At 46.9% G+C, this 26,746-nt stretch overlaps 1 protein-coding gene across 7 annotated transcripts in view; it reads right to left on the bottom strand.

Moving 5' to 3' along the window:
* hip1 (huntingtin interacting protein 1) overlaps nt 1-26,746 on the bottom strand; it is a 402,236-nt gene that overhangs the window by 211,789 nt on the left and 163,701 nt on the right. For 4 of the 7 annotated variants that reach the window (XM_072469314.1, XM_072469315.1, XM_072469319.1 and 1 more), the window contains exons 2-3: nt 17,286-17,349; nt 11,982-12,124 (exon numbers count right to left, since the gene is read on the bottom strand). The exons of 2 other annotated variants lie outside the window; for them this stretch is intronic. In XM_072469314.1, coding sequence (XP_072325415.1) covers nt 11,982-12,124; nt 17,286-17,349 — 207 coding nt within the window. Of the gene's footprint in view, nt 1-11,981; nt 12,125-17,138; nt 17,260-17,285; nt 17,350-26,746 lie in introns of those variants that run through there. One more of the 7 variants, XM_072469322.1, reaches the window with a different exon arrangement.

The following is a 26,746-nucleotide window of genomic DNA, read 5'->3' as shown; positions in this document are numbered from 1 at the left end:
ATATCCTTTGACTCCCTTATTAGTCAATAATCTATCTACCTCTGCCTCAAAAATATTCATTGCTGCTGCCACAACTGTTCTCCGGGGAAAAGTGCACCCGGAGAGCAGTGCAGGCAGTGTCAATGAACATTTACCCCACTCCACCTTTTCCTTATACAGTAATCCCCCTCATCCCAGCTATCAGTGGAGTGAACCTTCTCAAACTGCTACTCATGCATTTATATGGTTTTATCAAGAAGGAGACCAAAACTGTCCACAGTATTCCAGATGTGGTCTCACCCTGTACAACTGCAGCAAAACACCCTTACTTCCATTCCCCTTGCAATAAATGGAAACATTGAGGACTTTCGGTTGCGGCTATGCGGAGTTAAGTCGCACGTTCGGCAGTTCCCACTATAAATGGACTTTTGGGCTCTTTTTAGGGCCCCCAACGGTACTTTTTCGATGATTCCCAGTGTGGGAAAGGGACAGCAATATTCCCCGGCACTGTATGGATTGGACCAAGAGAGGAGCGGTGAAAAAAGTGGAATTGGAGATGAGAAAGGTGCGAGAGAGGAAGACCAAGATGGCGGCGGGTGGAGAGCAGGCAGCGTGGGCGCAGTGGTCACAGGAGCAGCAGGGGTTTCTCCAGCGCTGCTTCACGGAGCTGAAGGCAGAGCTGCTGGAGCCGATGAAGGCGTCAATTGACAAGCTGCTTGAGACTCAGACGGCCCAAGGGGCGGCAAACCGGAAGGTCCGGCAGAAGGTCTCGGAGAATGAGGACGAGATCTTGGGCCTGGCGGTGAAGGTGGAGGCGCATGAGGCGCTCCATAAGAAATGGCAGGCGAAGTTCGAGGACATGGAGAACCGGTCGAGAAGAAAGAATCTGCGGATTCTGGGTCTCCCGGAGGGGCTGGAAGGATGGGATGACGGAACCTACATGGTCACCATGTTGAACACGATGATGGGCGCGTGGGCCTTCCAGGGGCCCCTGGAGCTGGAGGGGGCCCATAGAGTGTTGGCGAGGAGGCCCAAGCCCAGAGAGCCGCCGTGGGCGGTGCTGGTGCGGTTCCACCGTTTCGTGGACAGAGAATGTGTCTTAAGGTGGGCCAAGGAAGAACGGAGCAGCAGGTGGGAGAACGCAGATCCGGATTTATCAGGACTGGAGTGCGGAGGTGGCCAAGAAGAGGGCCGGATACAATCGGGCTAAGGCGGTGCTGCATCAGAGAAGGGTGAAGTTTGGCATGTTGCAGCCGGCGCGATTGTGGGTCACCTACAGGGACCGTCACCATTACTTAGAGACGCCGGAGGAGGCGTGGACCGTTATTCAGGCCGAAAAGCTGGACTCGGATTGAGGGCTGGGGACGAGGGGATGCTGAGGGGGGATGGTTGGGACTGTTGTGTCGTGCTTTGGGAGGATTGTGCAGTTGGTTGGGCAATATTTCTTCTCTGTCTATCGGGTGGGTTTGTGGAGGGGGCAGGTAAACGTTTGTGGGCGTCGGTGGCTGGAAATGGAGATGGGGCGCCGCGGAGGGGGGCGGGGGGCCCGAGCCGAGGGAGTTGGGACTGGGCCTGGAAAGGGAGCTGCGCCAGAGGAGGCAGGGTCGGGTGGGTGGAAAGGGGGAAGGGGGGGGGGGGGGGGGGAGAAGAGAACCGGGTTGCTGCTGGAATGGCCAAGGGGGAGCTGGAGTCTGTAGAGGAGGTCGGGGCGGGGGTCTGCCGCTGGGGGGAACGGGAAGTGCGGGGGGCACGGGAACGTGGCTGGCCTAGAAAGGCTTATGGCTAATCGGCCAGGGGGGGGGGGTGGGACAGCCCCTTGATCCGGCTGATAACCTGGAATGTAAGAGGCCTGAACGGGCCGGTCAAATGGGACCGTGTGTTCGCACACCAGAAGGGGCTGAAGGCAGATGTGGTCATGCTCCAGGAAACGCATCTGCGGGTGGAAAATCAGGTAAGGCTAAGAAAGCGGTGGGTAGGGCAGGTGTTCCATTCGGGGTTGGGTGCAAAAAATCGGGGGGTGGCGATTTTGGTGGGGAAGCGGGTGTTTATTTGAGGCATTGAGCATCGTGGCAGACAATGGAAGTAGGTATGTGATGGTGAGTGGTAAGCTGCAGGGGGTGCGTGTGGTCTTCGTAAATGTATATGTCCCGAATAGGACGACGCGGGGTTCATGCGGCGCATGTTGAGCCGGATCCCGGACTTGGAGACAGGGTGCTTGATAATGGGGGGGGGGGGGGGGGTGGGGGGGGGCTTCAACACGGTGCTGGATCCGGCATTGGATCGCTCTAGGTCTAGGACGACCAGGAGGGCGGCGGCAGCCAGGGTGCTGAGGGGGTTTATGGACCAGATGGGAGAAGTGGATCCTTGGAGGTTTGCGAGGTCGGGGGCCAGGGAATTCTCATTCTTCTCCCATGTTCATAAGGCCTTCTCTCGGAATGACTTTTTTGTAATGAGCAGGGCACTGATTCCGAGGGTGGAGGACACGGAGTATTCGGCGATAGCCATCTCTGACCATGCCCCGCATTGGGTGGACCTCGAGCTGGGGGAGGAGAGGGACCAGCGCCCGCTGTGGCGCTTGGAGGTGGGGTAGTTGGCGGACGAGGAGGTGAGCAGGCGGGTCTGGGGGTGTATAGTAAGGTACCTGCAGGCCAATGATAATGGGGAGGTGCAAGTAGGGGTCGTCTGGGAGGCGCTGAAGGTGGTGATCAGGGGCGAGTTGATCTCCATTAGGGCCCACAGAGAAAGGAAGGAGAGGAGGGAGAGGGAGGATAGGAGGTATTCAGAGGCCCCCGAGGGACGACTCAAGGAGCGACGAAGCCTCCAGGCCGAGTTCGACCTGTTGACCACCAGGAAGGTGGAGGTGCAATGGAGGAAGGCGCAAGGAGCGGTGTCCGAGTACGGAGAGAAGGCTAGCCGGATGCTGGCACAGCAGCTACGGAAGCGGGAGGCAGCGAGGGAGATCGGGGGAGTTAGGGATGGAGGGGGGAGCACGGTGCGAAGTGCAGTGGGTATTAATGGGGTCTTCAGGGACTTTTACGAGGGACTGTATCGGTCTGAGCCCCCATCGGAGGAGAGGGGGATGGGTCGCTTTCTGAACTGGCTGAGGTTCCCGAGGGTAGAGGAGGGGCAGGTGGCGGGGCTGGGGGTGCCGGTTAGGTTGGAGGAACTGGTCAAGGGATTGGAGAGTATGCAGGCGGGGAAGGCACCGGGGCCAGATGGGTTCCCGGTGGAATTCTATAGGAAGTACATGGACCTGTTGGGCCCGCTGCTGGTAAGGACTTTTAACGAGGCAAGGGAGGGGAGGGTCCTGCCACCGACAATGCCTAGGGCGCTGACTTCTCTAATTCTGAAGCAGGACAAGGACCCTATACAGTGCAGATCGTATAGGCCGATTTCACTCCTTAATGTGGATGCGAAACTGCTAGCAAAGGTATTGGCCATGAGGATTGAGGACTGTGTTCCAGGAGTCATACACGAGGATCAGACTGGTTTTGTGAAAGGGAGGCAGTTGAATACCAACATACGTAGGCCCCTGAATGTAATTATGATGCCAGTGGTGGAGGGGGGGGGCGGAGATAGTGGCAGCTATGGACGCGGAGAAGGCCTTTGATCGGGTGGAGTGGGGGTACCTATGGGAGGTGTTGAGGTGGTTTGGGTTCGTCAGCTGGGTGAGGTTGCTGTACGAGGTCCCGGTGGCGAGTGTGGCCACGAACAGGAGGAGGTCGGAATATTTCCGGCGATACCGAGGGACGAGGCAGGGGTGTCCTCTATCCCCCTGCTCTTTGCGCTGGCGATTGAGCCCCTGGCCATGGCTTTGAGGGAGTCCAGGAACTGGAGGGGTTGGTACGGGGGGGGGGGCACTCGGTATCGTTGTACGCGGACGATCTGCTACTGTATGTGGCGGACCCGGAGGTGATGCGGATCCTTAGGGAGTTTGGGGATTTCTCCGGGTATAAGCTCAACATGGGGAAGAGAGAGCTGTTCATGGTGCAGCCGGGAGACCAGGAAAGGGTGATTGGTGAGCTTCTGCTAAAAATGGCAGCAAGACGTTTTAGATACCTGGGGGTTCAGCTGGCTAGGAGCTGGGGGGCCCTGCATAAGCTCAACTTAATGAGGCTGGTGGAGCAAATGAAGGAGGAGTTCAAAAGGTGGGATATGCTGCCGCTCTCCCTGGCGGGTAAGGTGCAGTCAGTTAAAATGACGGTGCTCCCGAGGTTTTTGTTTTTGTTTCAGTGCCTCCACATCCTGATTCCCAAGGCCTTCTTTAAGCGGGTTAGCAGGAGTATTATGGGGTTTGTATGGGTGAAGATGACACCGAGGATGAGAAGGGTGTTCTTGGAGAAGAGCAGGGACAGGGGGGGGGTTAGCGTTGCCAAACTTGTGTGGGTACTATTGGGCTGCCAACGTGGCGATAATACGTAAGTGGGTAATGGAGGGTGAGGGGGTGGCTTGGAAGAGGCTGGAGATGGCGTCCTGTGTGGGCACGAGCCTGGGGGCGCTGGTGACGGCACAGCTGCCGCTTCCTCCGACGAGGTACACCACGAGCCCGGTGGTAGAGGCGACCCTCAAAATCTGGGGGCAATGAAGACGCCACGGGGTAAGTGGGGGCTTCGGTGTGGTCCCTGATACGGGAGAACCATCGGTTTGTCCCGGGGAAAATGGATGGGGGGTTCCTGAGTTGGCACAGGGCAGGTATTAGGAGAATGGGGGACCTGTTCATAGACAGGAAGTTTGCAAGCCTTGGGGAGCTGGAGGAGAAATTTGGGCTCCCCCCTGGAAATGCTTTCAGATATATGCAGGTAAGGGCGTTCGTTAGGCGACAGGTGGTGGAGTTTCCGCTGCTGCCGGCGCGCAGGGTCCAGGACAGGGTGCTTTCGGGGGTGTGGGTTGGAGAGGGTAGGATCTCGACAACTTATCAGGTGATGCAGGAGGAGGAGGCGGCCTCGGCGGAGGAGTTAAAAGGTAAGTGCGAGGAGGAGCTGGGGGAGGAAATTGTCGAGGGTATGTGGGTGGAGGCCCTGGGAAGGGTAAACTCATCCTCCTCTTGCGCGAGGCTCAGCCTGATACAATTTAAGGTGCTGCACAGGGCGCACATGACCGGGGCAAGGCTAAGCCGTTTCTTTGGGAGTGAGGACAGATGTGCGAGGTGTTGGGGGAGCCCAGCAAACCACACCCACATGTGCTGGGCATTTCCAGCGTTGGAGGAGTTCTGGAGGGGCGTAGCGAGGACGGTGTCAAGGATAGTGAATTCCAGGGTTAGGCCAAGCTGGAGGCTCGCAATATTTGGGGTGTCGGACGAGCCGGGAGTGCAGGAGGCGAAAGAGGCCGGTATTCTGGCCTTTGCGTCCCTGGTAGCCCGCCAAAGGATTCTGCTTCAGTGGAAGGATGCGAGGCCACCAAGTGTGGAATCCTGGATTAACGACATGGCAGGGTTTATTAAATTGGAGAAGGTGAAATTTGCCCTAAGGGGATCTGTGCAAGGGTTCTTCAGGCGGCGGCGGCCGTTCCTAGACTTCCTGGCGGAGCGTTAGGAGATGGTCAGCAGCAGCAGCAGCAACCGAGGGGGGGGGTAAGTTTGTGTCGAGTAGGGGATGCATTATTGTGTACTGTTTAACGTTCATTTGTTTTTTTATGCACTTTTGTTCTTGTTGTTTTATTATTTGTGTGAGGGGGTGGTTATTTTTCTGTTGTGATAATCTGAAAATTTTTGAATAAAAATTATTTTTAAAAATAAAAATAAATGGAAACATTAATTTGTTTTTCTAATCACTTGCTGTGCCTGCATATAATTTTTTCTACTTCATATACTGGGACACCCAGATTCCTCTGTACTGTCCAAGTTCTCCAACCTTGCTCAATTGAAATAATATGCTGCTTTTCAGTTCTTCCTGTAAAAAGTTAGTATTTTTCCAATTTTTACCGCATCTGCCAAATGTTTGCCCACTCACTTAACCTAGCAATGTCCGTTTACAGGCTCATGTCCTCTTATTTGCAACTTATTTTTCCATCTTTGTGCCATCAGCAAATTTAGCAACCATAGGTTTGGTCCCTTCATCCAAAGTTACTGATATAATTGTAAATGGTTGAGGCCCCTGACAATCCATTCATCTCATCTTGCCAAACCAGACACAAACTATTTACTTCTACTCTCTCCTTCCCGTTAGCTAACCATGCTTACGTGTCACCTCCTGCACATGAGCTCTTACTTTGCGCAGTAACTTTTGATGTGGCACCTTGTCAAAATGCCTTCTAGAAATCTAAGTACAACACATCCACAAGTTCCCCTTTATTCATGCTACCTCCTCTCAAACTCCAATAAATTATCCAAACATTATTTCCCTTTCAGAAAACCATGCCAACTCTACTCTTTATTATCTTGAGATTTTATAAAAATATCCCACTATAACCTCCTACCAGCACAGTAGCACAGTGAGTAGCACAGTTGCTTCACAGCTCCCGGGTCCCAGGTTCGATTCCCGACTTGGGTCACTGTCTGTGCGGAGTCTGCACGTTCTCCCCGTATCTGCGTGGGTTTCCTCCAGGTGCTCTGGTTTCCTCCCACAAGTCCCGAAAGACGTGCTTGTTAGGTAATTTGGACATTCTGAATTCTCCCTTTGTGTACCCAAACAGGCACCGGTATGTGGCGACATGGGGCTTTTCACAGTAACTTCATTGCAGTGTTAATGTGAGCCTACTTGTGACAATAAAGATTAAATTAAATTAATGGACTCCAGCAATTTTCCTATGACAGATGTTAAGCTAATTGGCCTGTAGTTTCCCGCTTTCTGTCTCCCTCCTTTCTTGAATACAAGAGTCACCAAACTGATGGAACCTTTCGAGATATGAGGCAACTTTAGAAAATTAAAACCTACTATAATCAGCAGCCGCTTCTTTTAAGGCCCTAGGATGAAGCCCATCAGGACCTGGGGACTTCAGCTTTTAGTTCCAATAATGTTCTCAGTACCCTTTCCCTGGTGATTGTAATTGTTTTAAGTTCTTCCGTCCCTTTCACCTCCTGATTAGCAAATTATTTCTGGGATGTTATTTGTATCCTCGTGAAGAAAAATGCTAAATTTTTGTTTATGCTAAATTTTTGTTCAGTTCATTTGTTCTTTCTTATTTTCCATTATTAATTCCCCAGACTTGTTCTCTGGAGCGCCAAACATTCACTTTACTTACTTTTTTCCTTTTTAAATACTCTATATTCTAGCTAGCTTTCTCTGGACTCAAATTTCTCTCTCCTTATTAATCTTTTAGTCATGCTCTACTGTTCTTTATATTCTGTTCAATCTTTCGACCTGCCACTCGTCTTTGTGGAATTATATTCTTTCAATTTGGTACTATCTTTAGCTTCTTTTTTGAAAATAAATTTTGGGTGCCCAATTCATTTTTTCCAATTAAGGAGCAATTTAGCATGGCCATCCACCCAGCCTGCACATCTTTGGGTTGTGGTGGCGACACCCATGCAAACACGGGGAGAATGCTCAAACTCCAAACGGACAGTGAGGCGGAAGTGCTAACCACTGCACCGTGCTGCCCTATCTTTAGCTTCTTTTTAAAAAAATGTTTTATCACAACAAAGTCATTGCGTGGAGTGGACACAATAAACCTTTAATTCATCTCTTTGCTTGCTCCAAAAACCAATTCAAATTGAACCCAATTCATGGTCTCCACAAGAGAGACATACAAGACCAAGCTGACATGAAAAGGCATTGCACCTCATCTTGGGCTTGATCTGACACTTGATCTTAGCCAAAAGGCAGAGAAGTGATATCTTTAGCTCCTTTAGTTAGCCACAGATGATGTGTCATAGATCATAGAACAGATCATAACATTTACAGCACAGAAGGAGGCCATCCGTCCCATCGTGTCTGCACCGGCCCAAGAAAGATCACCCTACCTAAGCGCACACCTCCACCCTATTCCCATAACCCAGAAACCCCATCTAATTTTTTGGGACACTAAGGGCAATTTAGCATGGTCAACCTGCACATCTTTGGACTGTGGGAGGAAAGCGGAGCACCCGGAGGAAACCCACGCACACACAGGGTGAACATGCAGACTCCGCACAGCCAGTGATCCAAGCCAGGAATCAAACCTGGGACCCTGGAGCGGTGAAGCAACTGTGCTAACCACTGTGCTACTATGTCCTCCCCAAGAGTCTCTCTTTATCCCTGGATTGTATCTTTGAGTATTCTGAAATATCTCCTTATATGTCTGCCACTGCATCTCTACTGACCTATCCCTTAACCTAATTTCCCAGCTCACTTTCGCCAGCTCTGTCTTCATGTCCTCACAACAGTACTTATTTAAGTTTAAACACTACCCTTAGATCCACTCCTCTCTCTCTCTCAAACTGAATGCAAAGCTCAATCATATTATGATCACAGCTACCGAGGGTCACCTTCATTATGGACGCTCCTCATTAATCCTGTCGCATTGGACATTACCAGATCTAGTACAGTCTGCTCTCAGGTTGGTGCTGGAACATGGAACATGGTATACAAGAAACTGTCCCAAAAACATCTTCGGGGCTACCTTTGCCAATCTGATTTGTCCAAACAATAGTTAGATTAAAAATCACTTATGATCACCATATCTTTCTCACATTTTTTCCTTGTTCCAGCTTCTCTATCACATAGATTTTTAGTATTTGTATGGAGGGGGCATGGGGTGAATGAAGGGATGTGGAGGGGAGAAACAAGGCTGCATCAGGCTTGAGAAATAACATTTTTTCTCCCCACTTGGAGCAAAGGCAAGTTTCAAAAGGAGTTAGCTTGTTCCAATGACTGTAGACAAGAGTCCGGCTTAGGCTTATTCGTTTATGGTTTTGGCAGTTTCCAGAAAGTCTGGATACACACTGCTTTATTATGAAGGTGGAGCTGTCTGTAACCCAAGCACTGCTTTTCTCACACCAAGCTCTCCTTTTCTCACATCACTTGTTGTAATTGCTGCAAAGAGGCACATTCACGTATTGGAGAGCATTTGCTGTTCCGGGCGTGAAAACATGGGTGTCACAAAACTCAGTGTCCATGAGCCTAATCTTTTCAACCTCATTTTTAATCCTCCTGACCTTGCCCCTTCCCATCTCTCTAACATCCCCCACCTGTGTAACCTCCACGCACACTCATTTCCCGACTCTAACTTCTGAAACACCCTCCCAAGCGCATGGCTGCAACATGCCTTCACAGCTATCAAAGCCCCATACACCTCAAAATATCCAACCCACCTACTCCTCTGGCCAAGCTTTTCGTCACCCCTCCCAATATCTCCTTCACTAGATCAGAGGCCATTTATTTGTGATCTACTTCTCTGAAATGCATGGAGATGGTTTTCTCAGCTGAAGATGCAAAGTAAATGCAATATTTTATCACCAGCATTATTGCTGTCCCCAAGATGTGAGAACTGCATGAAAAAGTGTCAGAAGTCTATCATATTTTAAAGGGGCAGGGAAACAGCATCACAACATTTCATAGATTATCATAGTATTTATAGTGCAGAAGGAGGCCATTCGACCCATCGAGTCTGCACCGGCTCTTGGAAAGAGCACCCTACCCAAGGTCAACACCTCCCCACCCTATCCCCATAACCCAGTAACCCCACCCAACACTAAGGGCAATTTTGGACATGAAGTGCAATTTATCATAGCCAATCCACCTAACCTGCACATCTTTGGACTGTGGGAGGAAACCGGAGCATCCGGAGGAAACCCACGCACACACGGGGAGGATGTGCAGACTCCGCACAGACAGTGACCCAAGCCGGGAATCGAACCGGAGACCCTGGAGCTATGAAGCAATTGTGCTACCCACAATGCTACCGTGCTGCCCCATTTGGGACGGAGGTTTAAGGAAAGGATCTAGAGTCACAGGATGAAGGGTCAAGAGCGCATTAGGAATGTGATCTACTGGATTGTGAGCACAAAGAGGGAAAAGGAGGTCCAACAAAACTTAAGATGAAGATCTCAGTTTTGGCAACTTTGGATGTTGCTGGGATTTGATACATTGCCTGAAAACTTTATAGGATGGCAAGGTGGAAGAGACATAATCTTTTACCTTCCACACAACCCATCCACAGCCCATTATATCCAGATTTCAGATTTCCAGCATTTTGCTCTTTACAACACTTTCTGATATGTATTCCAAAAAACAGCAACATTGAGTGAGTTTGCTGACTCATCCAAACTTCAATAAACCTATGTTTCCATAAACAACCAAAGACTCCTCATAAAATAATCAACGGTTAATTGCTTAGATTGTTTTCAAATCTTTTGAGCCTCAAAAATGGTTCAAAAGTTATTTTTAACCTGAACATCAGCAGCAGCAAACACCAATCCATTCTCAACGAACAGTACATTTTATTTCGCAAACATCAAGAAGCCATGACAATAGGTGTTGCTCTTTGCAGGTATTGTGTCTCTAAGTCATAACAAAATCACAATGGTCAATACATTTATATCAATTGTGCCTGAATAAACACTTTCAGAATTTAATCACCAGTTTATTCATTGCATTTTGGAAAAAGCAAAGGCAACAATAGAATGGGAAGACACACCCTTCAACTCTTACAAAAATTATACATGCCAGGAATAAACAGATTGCTGAGAAATTCTTCAAATGTCATAACCATAATTTATAAAAATTATCCAGTCAAAATCAGATTTTGAGACATACTAAAGCCTGTAGCAAAAAAGATTAAAATGAGTATTAAACAATTTTTGTCCGAAAACAATTTGAAGCAGCTGTGGGGAACATACTTTTAAAAAACGATCAAATGGCCTGAGGCACAGTGACAGATCGATGTTATATTTTACCATTGGAATTCCCATTAGAGCACCATTCTGATAACCACCATTTTGGTGTTTGTGTAATCCCACCAGCAATATTAATGCTGCTCCCAGTACAGGTTTTTTAATACTTTTTAATGTAAAAGCCATATAGAATATGTATATTCGCAAATCTCCAATTTAATTGTTCGCAAAAGGAGCACTTTTTGATAAAGTTATAGGTACAAGGAACTGGCAACTTCTTATTTTTCTATTCAAGAGCCGCTGTGCATCCATCTAAGGCTAATAATAAGTCAAATTGCTGCTTAATAAACACCATGTTTAAATACCACGGTCAAACAGATGTCAATAGGTGGCTACAGGTATTCTAGATATAGTATTTTGTTTCCCGAGAGGGCACCTTTTATTTTTTATATATAGTGTGGAACAGAAATTTGATGTAATGCACAAGTGTGACAGAAATCAGTTCAGCAGGAAATGTGAGACAAATATATCAAATAATTTAAGAGGTAAATATAGATACAATAGACATGTAAATGAATTCATCATGAGCATGGATCTTGCTTTACTATTATGGAGCCATTATTTGGAGGCTTCTGTATGTTTTACCATAACGAGGGCAAAGAAATCATTGCTGCACAGTCATTTCACTTTGATGCAGAGGAGATAGTATGATTTTAAAATCAATTTAGCCGCTTTGTTCTAATTGCGTTTGTCACTTTAAAATATATGATTTCAAATTTCTCACCTCTTTCCATGAAAATCTGCGAGTCAAGACAAGAAGACACCTTTCCGAAGAGCAATTCAATCTCATTCTCACCTATTCCAGGGATCGCGAACAAGCGAAATGCAAAAAGCACACGGATCTACACTTCCCAGGTTGAGGATGCTGGAGTTAGTTCTAGTGTCACCATCAAGTGTAAACAAGCACTTTTTTTTAGGTTCAGTAGTCTTCAGTGTACAACAAAAAACGGGTCTTCCAATTACTGACTGAACATCACCACAAATGGAAACCAGGGTATTAGTAAATCCCAGGATTTGTTTTCCAGTGGAGAGTGAGATTATTTAAGGTGGTCTTGAGAAACATTATTGGATTAGCATTTCTAAATATCATGTAGATGCAATCACAAGTTTCAACGATTTTCTTCCCTCACTATCACCCGTGACCTTAATCAATACTCGTTAAACAAAGTAACAGACCCAAGGTATGACTTACACTTGGATGTCCATCTCGAAGCAGCTTGTGAAATACATGGCAAAATTTCCAGCAAAGGACAGCGTTGCTGGACAGCGGCAACCGGTTCACGACCGACCAGAACGTTTGAGCGCCTTTTTCGTGGTGCGTGCCCAGAATGCATGGTGCAGGAACGTGCTAAGGAAATTGTTAAAATCTGGAAATGCATTTTATATAGATATAAAAAATCTGATCAGTTCCCAGCTTTGAAATTTAGTCAGCTCAATCACATGGGTTGCTGTCGGTTGAGCTAGCGACCGTAAGGGAATAGAAACCACCCTGTAACATTTTCAAGATAAGAAGAAATGAGTGTAGATCAGATATGGAATCAAAACAGGAAAGTTGCAGCAATTCAATCAGCAGTTGAAATAGGAAGATTAATGCTTCAGATTTTGATCGTGCCCCAACTTTCCGTTCCCCTCTTTCTTTTTTGGTGCTAATTAGCTTGCTGCAGAATTTGCAGATTTTCTATTTTGATTTGGAATAGTTTTGCATTTTTTGAAATTGTTTTCACACATTTTAATGGACAAATTCCTTGTAGTGGTTAAAAGCCTCCAGTTGCACAGATTAGGAAGCAATTATCAATCACTGCTGCCGGAAATGTTAATTGTTCAAAGCATAAATAAACTTTAGGAACTACCCAAAATTTTCCCAGAAGCGGTTTGAACACAAGGCAGAGAGATTAAAAGATCCCTGAAGGACCTTTCCATTGCCTCTCTGTCCACATGCTCCGGCTCCCTTCAGTGGCCATTCATGTTATTTGAGACGCTATCATCAATTATTGGTTAGGTAATGGGTTGGGAGGAGGGGTGGAGGAATAGGATATTAAAGGAGATAGCAGAGCCAGTCAAAGCCAACTGTTAAGACGACATGGGGGTCGGGTCATTAACCACAAGCCTAATCCAATGGCAATTGGACATATTATAACACAGAAATTCAATTTGCACTTTTAATTAATCAGTGTTAATCATAGAAGGAACTTTGTACAAAGCCCAAAACAATAGTCTATGTCTGTAGGTTATTTTCGAAACCCAAATAGTCTTTGGATGTTCCTACTCCAAAAGCTCGTTCCTACCAAGACTTTATTTCACTTGCCAAGTTTTTTAAAAGCTCACAACCGTCTGATGTGCAACACAGTAACATAAGTGGTGGCCTCGGTGTTGCTGATCTCGGAGCACTATCATGCTTCTTTGTCTAATCATTACCCAGCCAACAATGCAAGATGTGTAAAAAAAAACTGGATAAAAGCAAATTACTGCGGATGCTGGAATCTGAAACCAAAGAGAAAATGCTTGATTTCAAGCATTTTCTCTTTGGTAATGAGAGGTGTGTGTCAGGTGACTGGGCTCAGGTTTGGTGCCCCACAGTGGTCATATAGCCAACCTTTTGTTTGTGAGCGGTCTGAAAGAGGCCCAGTTAATCACATACACGTGTTCCGGTCCTGCCCGAAGTTAGAGAGGTTTTGGGGGCCGTTCAGTCAGCACCATTTCAGCAATTTTACATCTGGACATAGCCCAGTCCCCTGGAGGCCATATTTGGGGTACCAGACTTGGAGCTGCAAACGGGAGTGAGGGCAGATGTTTTAGCCTTCGCCTCTTTAATCAGTCGCAGGCGGGTCCCGTCAGGATGGAGGTCAGCTTCTCCATACTGTGCATCGCTATGGCTGGGGGATATAATGGAATTCTTGTATTTGGAGAGGGGGAAATTTGCTCTTTTGGGGAATGCGAGGGTATGACGGATTCCGCAATAGGTGGGATTTGTTCATATTGCATTTTGGAGAAATGGTTGCCGCCAACTGCGAGGGGGTAGAGGAGGGGGCCTGGGGTTTCGCTTTTATTTTGTAAATTTTTATATATTTAATTGTTAAAATTTGAAAATGTATATTAAAATATATATATATTTTTTAAATATAGCTAGCCTTGCTTGGCTGCAGTACTGCCTTCCCCACCCCACCACTCCCTTGCCTTACCACTTCATAAGAATAATAATCTTTATTGTCACAAGTAGATTTACATTAACACTGCAATGAAAGGGCAGCACGGTGGTGCATTGGATAGCACTGCTGCCTCTCGGCGCCGAGATCCCAGGTTCGATCCCGGCTCTGGGTCACTGTCCGTGTGGAGTTTGCACAATCTCCCCATGGTTCCATGGGTTTCGCCCTCACAACCCAAAGATGTGCAGCCTTGGCGGATTGGCCACGCTAAATTGCCCCTTAATTGCAAAAAATGAATTGGGTACTCGAAAAAAAAAAATTTTTAAACACTGCAATGAAGTTGCTATGAAAAGCCCCTGGTCTCCACATTCCGGTCGGTGCCTGTTCGGGTACACAGAGGGAGAATTCAGAATGTCCAATTCACTTAACAAGCACGTCTTTGGACTGTGGGAGAAAACGGAGCACCCGGAGGAAACCCACATAGACATGGCGATAACGTGCAGACTCTGCACAGACAGTGACCCAAGGCGGGAGTCGAACCTGGGACCCTGGCACTGTGAAGCAACAGTGCTAACCACTGTGTTACCATGCTGCCCTCAGAGCCAACCAATAACTCATAGCTTGGGCTCACGCATGGGGGGACAAAATTAAACAAAAGGAGTCGGTATTCAATGAACTATACCCCAAAGTGAACAGCTTTGGAAGAAGGTGGACAGAAGGATGACGCAAATGTCCTCTAATAGTTATGTCTTTAAATCACATCTAAATGCAACAAGGAGACTAATTTTAGAATCCACATTGCACAGGCAAGTAAAATATTCGCAGTTATCTCAATGTCCCAACTCACCTCTCTGGTCAGACTGGGTTTTTAAACAAGAAGGCAGCTGCTGTCGGCAGTGCTGTTAACTTGGCACATATGACTGTTCAGAGATTAATTTCAATGGAACTACTCTTGAGAAATAAGGACATTGAATGGCTCTGAACTGTTAGGGTGGTGTTATTGCTCACAGTGGGAATTTGTGCACAATTATCTACAGGAAGTCTCTGCAGCCAGATCAAGCAATATTAAGATAAAAGCAAATTTCTGCGGATGCTGGAATTTGAAACAAAAACAGAAAATACTGGACAATCTCAGCAGGTCTGACAGCATCTGTGGAGAGAGAAGGGAGCTAACGTTTCAAGTCTTGTCAGAGTTGGAGAGAACTAGAAACCGGGTCAGATTTATACTGATGTATATATTAAGATTTATAATTCAGATTTATATATTAAGTTGCTCAGACTACAAGGTTTTTGGCTGCAAAATAGCTCAGTTTTTATTTAGCTGCCAAACTCGACAGCAACTGCTAGTATTAATACAAAAAATTGTTCTGGACAACATTGCCCACTTACACAATCTGTTGTAAAAGAAACTACATATTGAAACTCTGTCTCCCCTTCCTACCATTTCCTGCTGGGGCACCCCAGGTATCCTCTGGTATCTCATCCTCCTCCAATCTTCATGGACAAGTCTAGGCAGTGAGTATCAGGTTCCTTATCTTTTGATAACTTCATAGAGGAGTCTGTCCAGCTGACATGTACAAGGCATCCAGTGAAAGTCAGTCAGAAGCTGTGACACTGGTCTATTTTCTCCTTCCCAGCCCAAAAGCAGATCAGCTCTTTGTGCTCCCAGGCTTCAACAAGCCAAACATTGGAAGAACTATCTACTCTTCGGAAAAAATATCTTGGATATTTGACAGGCCATCTGAACCATGCCAAATGGTAGTTAGGGCCATGATTTACTATCTTCCCTGAGGGACAGAGAATGATATAGAAAATGTTTAAAACTGAAAGAGGGAAGCAAACAGGCCCAAGGCCTACACTGCCACACTAACCTGTTAAAATATCAACAACAATTTTTGTAAATCATATTGGCTGTCGGGACCATCGAGCCTCAGCATAAAAAGTCGGTGTTGTCACTCCTACTCGCTACCCAGTGACACATTAGAAAATGTATTTGCAACAAAATATTGCAATGACAGGATGGGCAAGGTTTGAAGGATTGGGGAAGAGGTAACCTCATACAACATGTAACACCTCCAGTTTTGGAAACCTCCACAGATGGATGGCACAGTAGCACAGTGGGTAGCATTGTTGCTTCACAGCGCCAGGGGCCCAGGTTCGATTCATGGCTTGGGTCACTCTCTGCAGAGTCTGCACGTTCTCCCCGTGTCTGCGTGGGTTTCTTACGGGTGCTCCGGTTTCCACCCACAAGTCCCAAAAGACGCGCTGTTAGGCAAATTGGACATTCTGACTTCTCCATCAGTGTACCCAAACAGGCGCCGTAGTTTGGTGACTAAGGGATTTTCACAGTAACTTCATTGCAGTGTTACTATAAGCCTACTTGTGACACTAATAAAGATTATTATTATTAATTGCCAAAAATGATAAGTCACTGAAGCAGAGGTTCACGCTGCTCCCAGGCGTAGCAGTTGTCATGTAAGAGTACCTTTAAGAAATGGATGTTTTTATAGAATAACTGTAGTGGATGCATCTTTAAGAAATGTTTGGCTGCTCATGTTACTGGAGTGATGTCAGAGTGTGGGTGGAGCAGAGCTCTGGCTCTGCTTTTTAGTTTCACTTTGAGAAAAGCTTGGGTGTGTCTGTGTTTTTTTTTTGGTTTTGTTTCAGTGTTGGAGCTGAAGCCAGACAAAGCAGGTGTACTGCTGTTCTCTTTGCCATGAAAAGACTTTCTCTTGATCATTTGGTGAATTCAGAATTATAAATGCTCTCAGTAGTGAATTTAAACCTGATGTGCTTCTGTTAAAAGGTGTTCCTTTTGTCTTCTGAATGTTGTTTGGGAATTTATTAAGGATTACTTTATATTCTTTGGGGTTGTATTTGAATTAATGGTTGCTGAGATAGTCACTATGTTTTAAAAAGGTTAACTTGAGTTCATAGAATAAACATGGTTTTGCTTGAAAAAATACTTTTCCATTTCTGCTGTACCACACCTGTAGAGTGGGCCGTGTGCTCCCCATACCACAATCTATTAAAAGTTGTGGGTCAGGTGAACTCCATGAGACACTTTGGGGTTCTCTAAATCCTGGCCCATAATAGTGAACATGACAAATCCCCAACTGCACCTGCAACCTGCGCACACACGAGCAGGCGGCCAACACACATGGTAGTCTGTCCTAGAATAGGGTGTGCGATGGAAAAAACCTTACCATCCAGTATCAACAGACTGAAATCATCAGATGGAGAATCAGGAAACCACAGTCCGTTCACACCCAGAGCCCAGTCAGTCAGTGGAAACAAACAGTGCCTGAACAAGGGTTTTTTTGTGCTCTCACAACCTCCACCCAAAAGGATATTTCTGGCGTGTTTTTCCTTCACAGCAACTTCCTGTGCATTAATAGCCTTATTGATGCTGACGCTCTGTAAAACAGGGGAGGGGAGAAAAAAAAAATCAGTTTTTCTTAAAGAATTAATACCAATAAAATAATTACAAACAATTATTTGCCAATTGAATTTCTCTACTCGCCAAAGTTTCACTTGCACAGGCAATCCTTCAGCACCTCAATGAAGCGAGTATTCTTCAGAGCCTAGCTTGGCATGGGCTAATTGGCAGCTGGAGCATCACAGCCGAGCTCGATTCCATTCCCAAATAAATTTCTCCTTTTTAAAAAGGTTTCCAATCAAGGGGTAATTTTAGCGTGGCCAATCCACCTACCCTGCACATCTTTGGGTTGTGGGGGTGCAACCCAAGCAGGCACGGAAAGAATGTGCAAACTTCACACATTCAGTGACCCGGGTTCGCGATCAAACCCGGGTCCTCAGCGCCGCGAGGCAGCTGTGCTAACCACTGTGCCACCGTGCCGCCCTTCCCCAACTAGATTTCGCAGAAATGGTATCCCCGACTGCCTTTTCTCCTCAAACCAAGCAATTCCTTTCAGCGATTACTGTATTAGGGGCATTTTTAGCACAGTGGGTTAAACAGCTGGCTTGTAATGCAGAACAAGACCAGCAGCGCGGGTTCAATTCACATACCAGCCTCCCCAAACAGGCACCTGAATGTGGCGACTAGGGCCTTTTCACAGTAACTTCATTGAAGCATTGAACTTGTGACAATAAACGATTATTATATTATTATTACTACCTAGATGTAGAATCCACACAAGAATCAAAAAATTGTGATTTACAATAATCAGTTTAAGTTCAGTCTCTCAAATTCTGACTAGATAGCTGCGTCCTTCATTAATTAAATCCCATCGCTCAATAAAAGGAAAAAAAAGTTAGCAGACAGCATTGGTTTCATTAGAATGAATAGTTATTGCTGGAGAAATCTCCAAAGATACCCTTTATCCAATCTGTTCCACAAGAGAGCAGAATAATGAATGCCCAATCCGGATTCCCATAATACAGCGATAGGGGTGTAGAGTTACTCTGCAGATTCTATTGTGTTACCTGTTTTCACTCCAATCTGCAGCCGTGTGCCCAGACAAGAAGCTGCACGTGGCAGGGAAGTTTAGGAGAGAGTGACAGAGAAACAGAAGCTTTGTTCCTTCAAAGTTAGCATTTCAGGTAGATTACATTTTGCCAGAGTTATGTCATCTCCTTCCCACTCCACAAATGCTGCCTTACTAAGTACTTACAGCATTTCATTTTAATTTCAGATTTCTAACATTCACAGTATTTCACTTTTGCTCCATTCTCACTCTCTACAGTGGTGGTGTGGGGAGAGAGTGGCTAAATCAGCAGGCAAATTATCCAAGTCACATTCTGGTCAAGAGTGATATTTCAATATTTGTTTTGGTTTGGAACAGGTGAAATTACATGCAGTGACTCTCAGAGATACACCAATATGTCAAGATCCTCTTAAGTTCACAAATTTAAAGTTATCTACACAGATAGTGTAGAAATAACCTGAGATCTCCACGATATACAGACGTAAACCTAGGGCAAACCTGAAAGGTATCTACAATTTAATTCCAGATCAGAAGTTACCCAAGTCTGTTGACAAAGATGCCTACAAAATGGATTTATACACAATACAGCGACTCCAGGTTGCAACAAGGTAAACCAGCCTCCACACTTCCAATAGGTGTGAAGATCTACAAAGATTGATGACCTCTCAAGTAGATAGAAACACCGAATTATGAAAACTACATTTTCATGATGGAAGCTGTGCTGATCAAATTTCCAGGGATGCCCAGTGTGCATTGCGATCAGAATTAATGGTCTACGTTCAAGTCACCTCCTTGGGAGATCAGGGTCCCCCAGATGAGTGTTTCTCAGTTTCACGCCATTGCAACAACACTATCTGTGTTGTGCAATTGCGACAGCACGGTCTGCGTGGAGTTGCCATGTTCTCCCCGTGTCTGCATGGGTTTCCTCCGGGTGCTCCGGTTTCCTCCCACAAGACCCAAAAGACATGCTGTTAGGTAATTTGGGCATTCTGGATTCTCCCTCTGTGTACCCGAACAGGCGCCGGAATGTGGCGACTAAGGGATTTTCACAGTAATTTCACTGCAGTGTAAAATGTAAGCCTACTTGTGACAATAAGAGATTATTATTACTTTTATACTCCAGTCCTTTTGCAACAAATGCTAACATTCCATCTACCTTCTTAATTACATGCTGATTCATGAATAAAGAGACCCCGATCCCTCTGCACTGATGCATTTTGAAACTGTTTTCCATTTAGATAATGATTTGCCTGTCTATTTTTTCAGCCAAAATGGATCATCTCACACTTTTTTTTTTTTTAAATATATTTTATTCAAGATTTTTGGCCAAACATAACAGTACGCAGTGTTTCTTTTACACAACAATAAAGCAATATAAATAACAATGGCCAGTTTTAAACAAATAAATAAATAATATATAAACAAAAACAAAACTGAATGGCAACTGCCTTGTCCAAATTAAATACTCTCCAAAAATACAATCCAACAATCCAATATACAATTACCTATAACAAATACCTATACATATTATACATATACAATAACATCTGAGAGTCCGTCCGATTCCTCCCCCCCCCCCCCCTTTCCCCCCCACCCCCCTCCCCCCTGGGTTGCTGCTGTTGTCTACTTCTTTTCCATTCCCTCTATCTTTCTGTGAGGTAATCGACGAACGGTTGCCACCGCCTGTTGAACCCCTGAGCCGAACCCCTTAACACAAACTTAATCCGTTCTAACTTTATAAACCCTGCCATGTCGTTTATCCAGGTCTCCACACCCGGGGGTTTGGCTTCCTTCCACATTAACAATATCCTGCGCCGGGCTACTAGGGACGCAAAGGCCAACACGTCAGCCTCTCTCGCCTCCTGCACTCCCGGCTCTTCTGCAACCCCAAATATAGCCAACCCCCAGCTTGGTTCGACCCGGACCCCCACCACCTTCGAAAGCACCTTTGCCACCCCCTCCCAGAACCCCTGTAGTGCCGGGCATGACCTATCCTCTACCGCCAAAAATGTATTAAGCCGTGCTCCAGTCATATGCGCCCTGTGTAACACCTTAAATTGTATCAGGCTTAGCCTGGCACACGAGGACGATCAGTTTACCCTTTGTAGGGCATCAGCCCACAGCCCCTCCTCAATCTCTTCCCCCAGCTCTTCTTCCCATTTCCCCTTCAGCTCATCCACCATGATCTCCCCCTCGTCCCTCATTTCCCTATTTTTGTCCGACACCTTACCGTCCCCCACCCATGTCTCTGAGATCACTCTATCCTGCACCTCCTGCGTCGGGGGCTGTCTCCCCTTCACAAACCCAGTTTGGTCCTCATGAACCACCACCGGGACACAATCCTCTATCCTCATTGCCATTACCTTGGCCAGAATCTTAGTGTCCACATTCAGGAGGGAAATGGGCCTGTAGGACCCGCATTGCAGCGGGTCTTTTTCAATCTTTAGGAGGAGCGATATCGTTGCCTCTGACATAGTCGGGGGCAGCTGCCCCCTTTCCCTCGCCTCATTAAAGGTTCTCATCAGTAGCGGGGCCAGCAAGTCCATATATTTCCTATAGAATTCAACTGGGAATCCGTCTGGTCCCGGGGCCTTCCCCGCCTGCATGCTCCCAATCCCTTTCACTACTTCCTCCGTCTCAATCTGTGCTCCCAGTCCCACCCTCTCCTGCTCCTCCGCCTTAGTAAATTCCAGCTGATCCAGAAAGCACATCATTCTCTCCTTCTCATCCGGGGGCTGAGCTTCATATAATCTTTCGTAAAATGCCTTGAACACTCCATTCACTCTCTCCGCTCCATCTCTCCTTCCTCATCTCTCACCCCCCCTATCTCCCTCGCTGCTCCCCTTTTCCTCAGTTGGTGGGCCAGCAACCTGCTCGCCTTCTCCCCGTATTCGTACTGTACACCCTGTGCCTTCCTCCATTGTGCCTCTGCATTACCCGTAGTCAACAAGTCAAATTCTACATGTAGCCTTTGCCTTTCCCTGTACAGTCCCTCCTCCGGTGCCTCCGCATATTGTCTGTCCACCCTCAGAAGTTCTTTCAACAACCGCTCCCTTTCCCTCCCCTCCTGCTTTCCTTTATGCGCCCTAATAGATATCAGCTCCCCTCTAACCACTGCCTTCAGCGCCTCCCAGACCACTCCCACCTGTACCTCCCCATTATCATTAAGCTCCAAGTACCTTTCAATACACCCCCTCACCCTTAAACACACACCCTCATCTGCCAATAATCCCATGTCCATTCTCCAGGGTGGACGCTGTTGTTTTTCTTCCCCTATCTCCAGGTCCACCCAATGTGGAGTATGATCCGAAATGGCTATAGCCGTGTACTCCGTCCCCGCCACCTTTGGGATCAGTGCCCTTCCCAAGACAAAAAAATCTATTTGTGAATAAACTTTGTGGACATAGGAGAAAAACGAAAACTCCTTACTCCTAGGTCTACTAAATCTCCAGGGGTCTACTCCTCCCATCTGCTCCATAAAGTCCTTAAGCACCCTAGCTGCAGCCGGCCTCCTTCCGGTCCTGGACCTCGATCTGTCCGGCCCTGGGTCCAGCACCGTATTAAAATCTCCACCCATTCCCAACTTTCCCACTTCTAGGTCCGGGATTCGTCCTAGCATACGCCTCAAAGTTGGCATCATCCCAGTTCGGGGCATACACCTTCACTAATACCACCGCCTCCCCTTGCAATTTGCCACTCACCATCACGTATCTGCCCCCACTATCCGCCACTATAGTCTTTGCCTCAAACATTACCCGCTTCCCCACTAGTATGGCCACCCCCCTGTTTTTTGCGTCTAGCCCCGAATGAAACACCTGCCCCACCCATCCTTTGCGTAGTCTGACCTGGTCTATCAGCTTCAGATGCGTCTCCTGAAGCATAACCACATCTGCCTTAAGTTTCTTTAGGTGTGCGAGTACCCGTGCCCTCTTTATCGGCCCGTTCAGCCCTCTCACATTCCACGTGATCAACCGGGTTGGGGGGCTCTTTACCCCCCCCCCCCTTGACGACTAGCCATCTCCTTTTTCAATCCAGCTCCTCACCCGGTTCCCACGTAGCCGTATCTCCCCCAAGCGGCGCCCCCCCACCCCGACCACCCCCCCCCATACCAGCTCCCCCTTCTCCCCAGCAGCAGCAACCCAGTTAACCCCCCCCCCCCGCTAGATCCCAAACTAGCGTAATTGCACCCCCCATGTTGCTCCCAGAAGTCAGCAAACTCTGGCTGACCTCGGCTCACACTGTGAGAGGCCCCATCCATCCTGCTTCCCTGTTCCCGCCGTGATTACCATGGCGCGGGAACAAAGCCCGCGCTTCCCTTTTGGCCCCGCCCCCAATGGCCGGCGCCCTCAGCTCCTCATCCTCCCACCCCCCCTCCCCCACGACATGGGGAAGAGAGAAAAGTTACAGGGTCGCAGGATTAACAACTTGGGAAGTCATCTCTTCCCTCTTTTCCCCCCCTTCATCCCACATATTCACCCCCCCACTTTGTCCCAAACGTTCTTTTTCTGGCCCGCTCACTCCAGTTTCTCCTCGACAATAAATGTCCACGCCTCATCTGCCGTTTCGAAGTAGTGGTGTTTCCCTTGATGTGTGACCCACAGTCTTGCCGGTTGCAGCATTCCAAATTTAATCTTCCGTTTGTGCAGCACCGCCTTGGCCCGATTAAAGCTTGCCCTCCTTCTCGCCACCTCCGCACTCCAATCTTGATATACGCAGATCACCGCGTTCTCCCACCTACTGCTCTGAGTTTTCTTTGCCCATCTGAGGACCATCTCGCTGTCCTTATAATCGGAGAAATCTCACCACTATGGCTCGAGGAATTTCTCCAGTCCTGGATCTTCGCGCCATAATTCGATAGGCTCCCTCCACCTCCAGCGGACCCGTCGGGGCCTCCGATCCCATGAACAAGTGCAGCATCGTGCTCACATATGCCCCGACGTCCGCCCCTTCTACACCTTCGGGAAGACCAAGAATCCTTAAATTCTTCCTCCTCGCATTATTCTCCAGCACCTCCAGCCTTTCCACACACCTTGTGTTGTGCCTCGTGGGTCTGCGTTTTCACCACCAGGCCCTGTATGTCGTGCTCATTCTCAGCAGCCTTTGCCTTCACGACCCGAAGCTCCTGTTCCTGGGTCTTTTGCTCCTCCATTAGCCCCTCAATCGCTTGTAATATCGGGGCCAACAGCTCCTTCTTCATCTCCTTTTTGAGTTCTTCCACACAACGCCGCAGGAACTCTTGTTGGTCAGAGCCCCATATTAAACTGCCTCCTTCCGACGCCATCTTGCTTTGTGCCTGCCTTCCTGGCCGCTGCTCTGGAGGATCCACCGCAATCCGGCCACTTTCCTCTCTTTTTTCCATCCGTGTCCAGGGGGGATTCCCTTCTGGATTACCGCACAGTGTTTTTTGCCGTTAAAATTGCCGGTGGGGCTCCTATCAAGAGCCCAAAAGTCCGTTCCACCGGGAGCTGCCGAAACGTGCGACCTAGCTGGTCATCGCCGCACCCGGAAGCCTCGATCACCTCACACTTATCCACATTAAATACCAACTACCAAATTTTGGGCCACTCTCCTAGCCTATCTATACCCTTCTGTGAACTCTATCTCCTTTTCACTGCCTGCTTTCCCACCTCTTTTAGTATTGTCCACAAATGTTGCTATGTTACACTCTGTCTCTGCGTGCAGATCATTTGTATAAATTGTAAACAGTTGTGGTCCAAGGACTGACCCTGCAGCAGCCCGCTAGTTACAGTTTACCAGCCAGAGAAGGACCCATTTATCCCAACTCTCTGCTTTCGGTCAGTCAACCAATCCACAATCCAATCTAGTACTCTATCCCCAATCCCCTGCAATCTCACCTTCTGTATCAGTCTTTTATGTGGCACCTTGTCAAATGCCTTCTGGAAGTCTAAATATACCACATCCACAGGTTCCCCATTATCCACCTTGCTGGTTACGTCCTCAAAGAACTCAAGCAAGTTTGTCGAGCATGACTTATCCCTCAAAAAACCATGAGCTCTATCTTTCCAAATGTTCAGTCACCTCCTCCTTATTGATTGATTCCAGCAACTGCCCCACCACAGAGATCAAGCTAATCGGTCTCTAGTTTCCCACTTTTTCACTCTCTCACCTTCTGAATCGGGGCGTCACATTAGCGTGTTTCCAATCCACCGGGACCCTTCCAGAATCCAGGGAATTCTGAAATATCATAACCAATGCATCCACTATCCCCACTGCCACCTCCCTTAATACCCTAGGGCAAAGGCAATCAGGTCCCGGAGACTTATTTGCCTTTAATCCCATTAGGTTAAAAAGACTAGTTTTCAAGGGAGATTTCAGTGAACCCGAACAGTGTGGCGCACACTACTCCTGCCTCTTGGAGGTACTCATCACCCCTAATTAGGACACCAAGCATGCTTCCTGCCCAGTTATAGCATTTACATTTAAAGACAGTTACGTCAGCAACACAACTGAGGTGCGGAATCTGGATCTGGAATTTATCAGAGTGTCAGGTTCCCAACTTAGAAAGTCTAGCCCTTTATAACAACAATTGTTCACATGGGCACTGACCAACAAGATGTTTTCAAAGTTCATTTTTAAACGGCCACACAAATTTAATTCTGGTGGCAGGAATTGGAGCTGTTCCAAGTTTTAAAAGAACAAACTTATCCCGTAATCAAATGTCTATCTATCTAAAAGAAAGGAGTGAGAAGGAAATCAGAGAGTTACATGTTAATTGCATACTGAGTGTCTCATTGTATTTATAAAATGATGTGGATTCAGGTGTGCTCCTACATATAGCAACAGATGGAAACCGTAGTTGTTGGGTTGAAGACACAGGTTTTTAAATAGGTGTGTCTGTATGCTCCAGCTCTATCATTCACCACTCTGAAATGGAACATTGAGCCAGTTGAACGTCTGTTGTTAGAAAACGACGATAGATTCAATAATTAAGGACAGGAGGACCTGGTGCCCAAATACATAAATCTTTAAAATCTGTCACAAATAATAAAAATGGCTAATGCAATGTTCAGATTTATAGCTAGAGGACTAAAATAGAAGGGTGGTAGAAGTTATGCTATCTATACAAAGTCCTGTCTTTTTTTTTCAAAATTCCAATTAAGGGGCCAATCCACCTACCCTGCACATCTTTGGGTTGTCGGGGCAAGACCCACGCAGACATGGGGAGAATGTGCAAACTTCACACGGTCAGTGATCGGTCGCCGGGATCGAACCAGGGTCCTCAGCGCCGGGAAGCAAGCAGTGCTAACCACTGCACCGCCCTACAAGGCCCTGCTTTCACCACACCTGGACACTACGAGTTGGTCTGGGCACCACACTGTAGGAAGAATGTACTAATCGGCCTTGGAAAAAAATGCAACTTGGATTTACCAGAATTATACCTAGTCTGCAAGGGTTAAATTAGGAGAAATTAAATTACGAGAAATAATCACACAAACTACAGTTGTATTCCCTTGAATCGGAAAGATTAATGGGTACTTTGATTGAGGTTTTCAAGATCTTGCGAGAAAGGGTAGATAGAGAGGAACTATTTCCTCTGGTAGAGAATCTAGGACTTGGAGGCATAATGTAAAATCAGAGCCAGGCCTTTCAGGAGTAATGTTGAGTACCCATAAAAAGGTGGTTCCACATATGACAATTGGTGAGAGATCAATTTTTAAATTTCAAAACGAGACTGATAGGTTGCAGGTCAGCCAAGATCACATTAAATGGTAGAACTGATTCAGATAGACTGTAGCAGTTCAAGGCAGCGACTCACCACCACCTTGAAGGGCAGTTAAGGATGTGCAATAAATGTCAGCCTTGTCATCCCACGAAAGAACAAAAAGATTTAGGGGCTTCAAGTCTGACAATTTAGTAATAGTGGAGGAGTTTAGAGAAGTGACGTCGAAGGAGAGTGAGGTGCCATCAGTGTAAAAAGTGCACGTGAAAACTGAAGCTATGTTTTCCGATGATGTTGCTTGCAGATGAGAAATAGCAGAGAGGCAGAAATGATTTTCTCTTTTTTTTTTCCGCAAAATACACATGATATCCAATTACTAATGAAGCAGAACAAAATAAAAGGGCCCACTAGATGCAAACTAAAAGCTGTAGGAGGGAGTCAAAGGAATTGGAGAAATCAAGGCGGCACGGTGGTGCAGTGGTTAGCACTGCTGCCTCACAGCGCTGAGGACCCGGGTTCGATCCTGGCCCCGGGTCACTATCTGTGTGGAATTTGCACATTCTCCCCGTGTCTGCGTGGGTCTCACCCCCACAATCCAAAGATGTGCAGGTGGATTGGCCACACCAAATTGCCCGTTAATTGGATACTCTAAATTTATTTTTTTTAAAGGAATTGGAGAAATCAA

Source organism: Scyliorhinus torazame, chromosome 12 (assembly GCF_047496885.1).
Source record: "Scyliorhinus torazame isolate Kashiwa2021f chromosome 12, sScyTor2.1, whole genome shotgun sequence".
In the NCBI taxonomy this organism is placed as follows: Eukaryota; Metazoa; Chordata; class Chondrichthyes; order Carcharhiniformes; family Scyliorhinidae; genus Scyliorhinus; species Scyliorhinus torazame.
The sequence above is the reverse complement of the archived record's forward strand: the minus strand, read 5'-3'. Positions and strand labels throughout refer to the sequence as shown.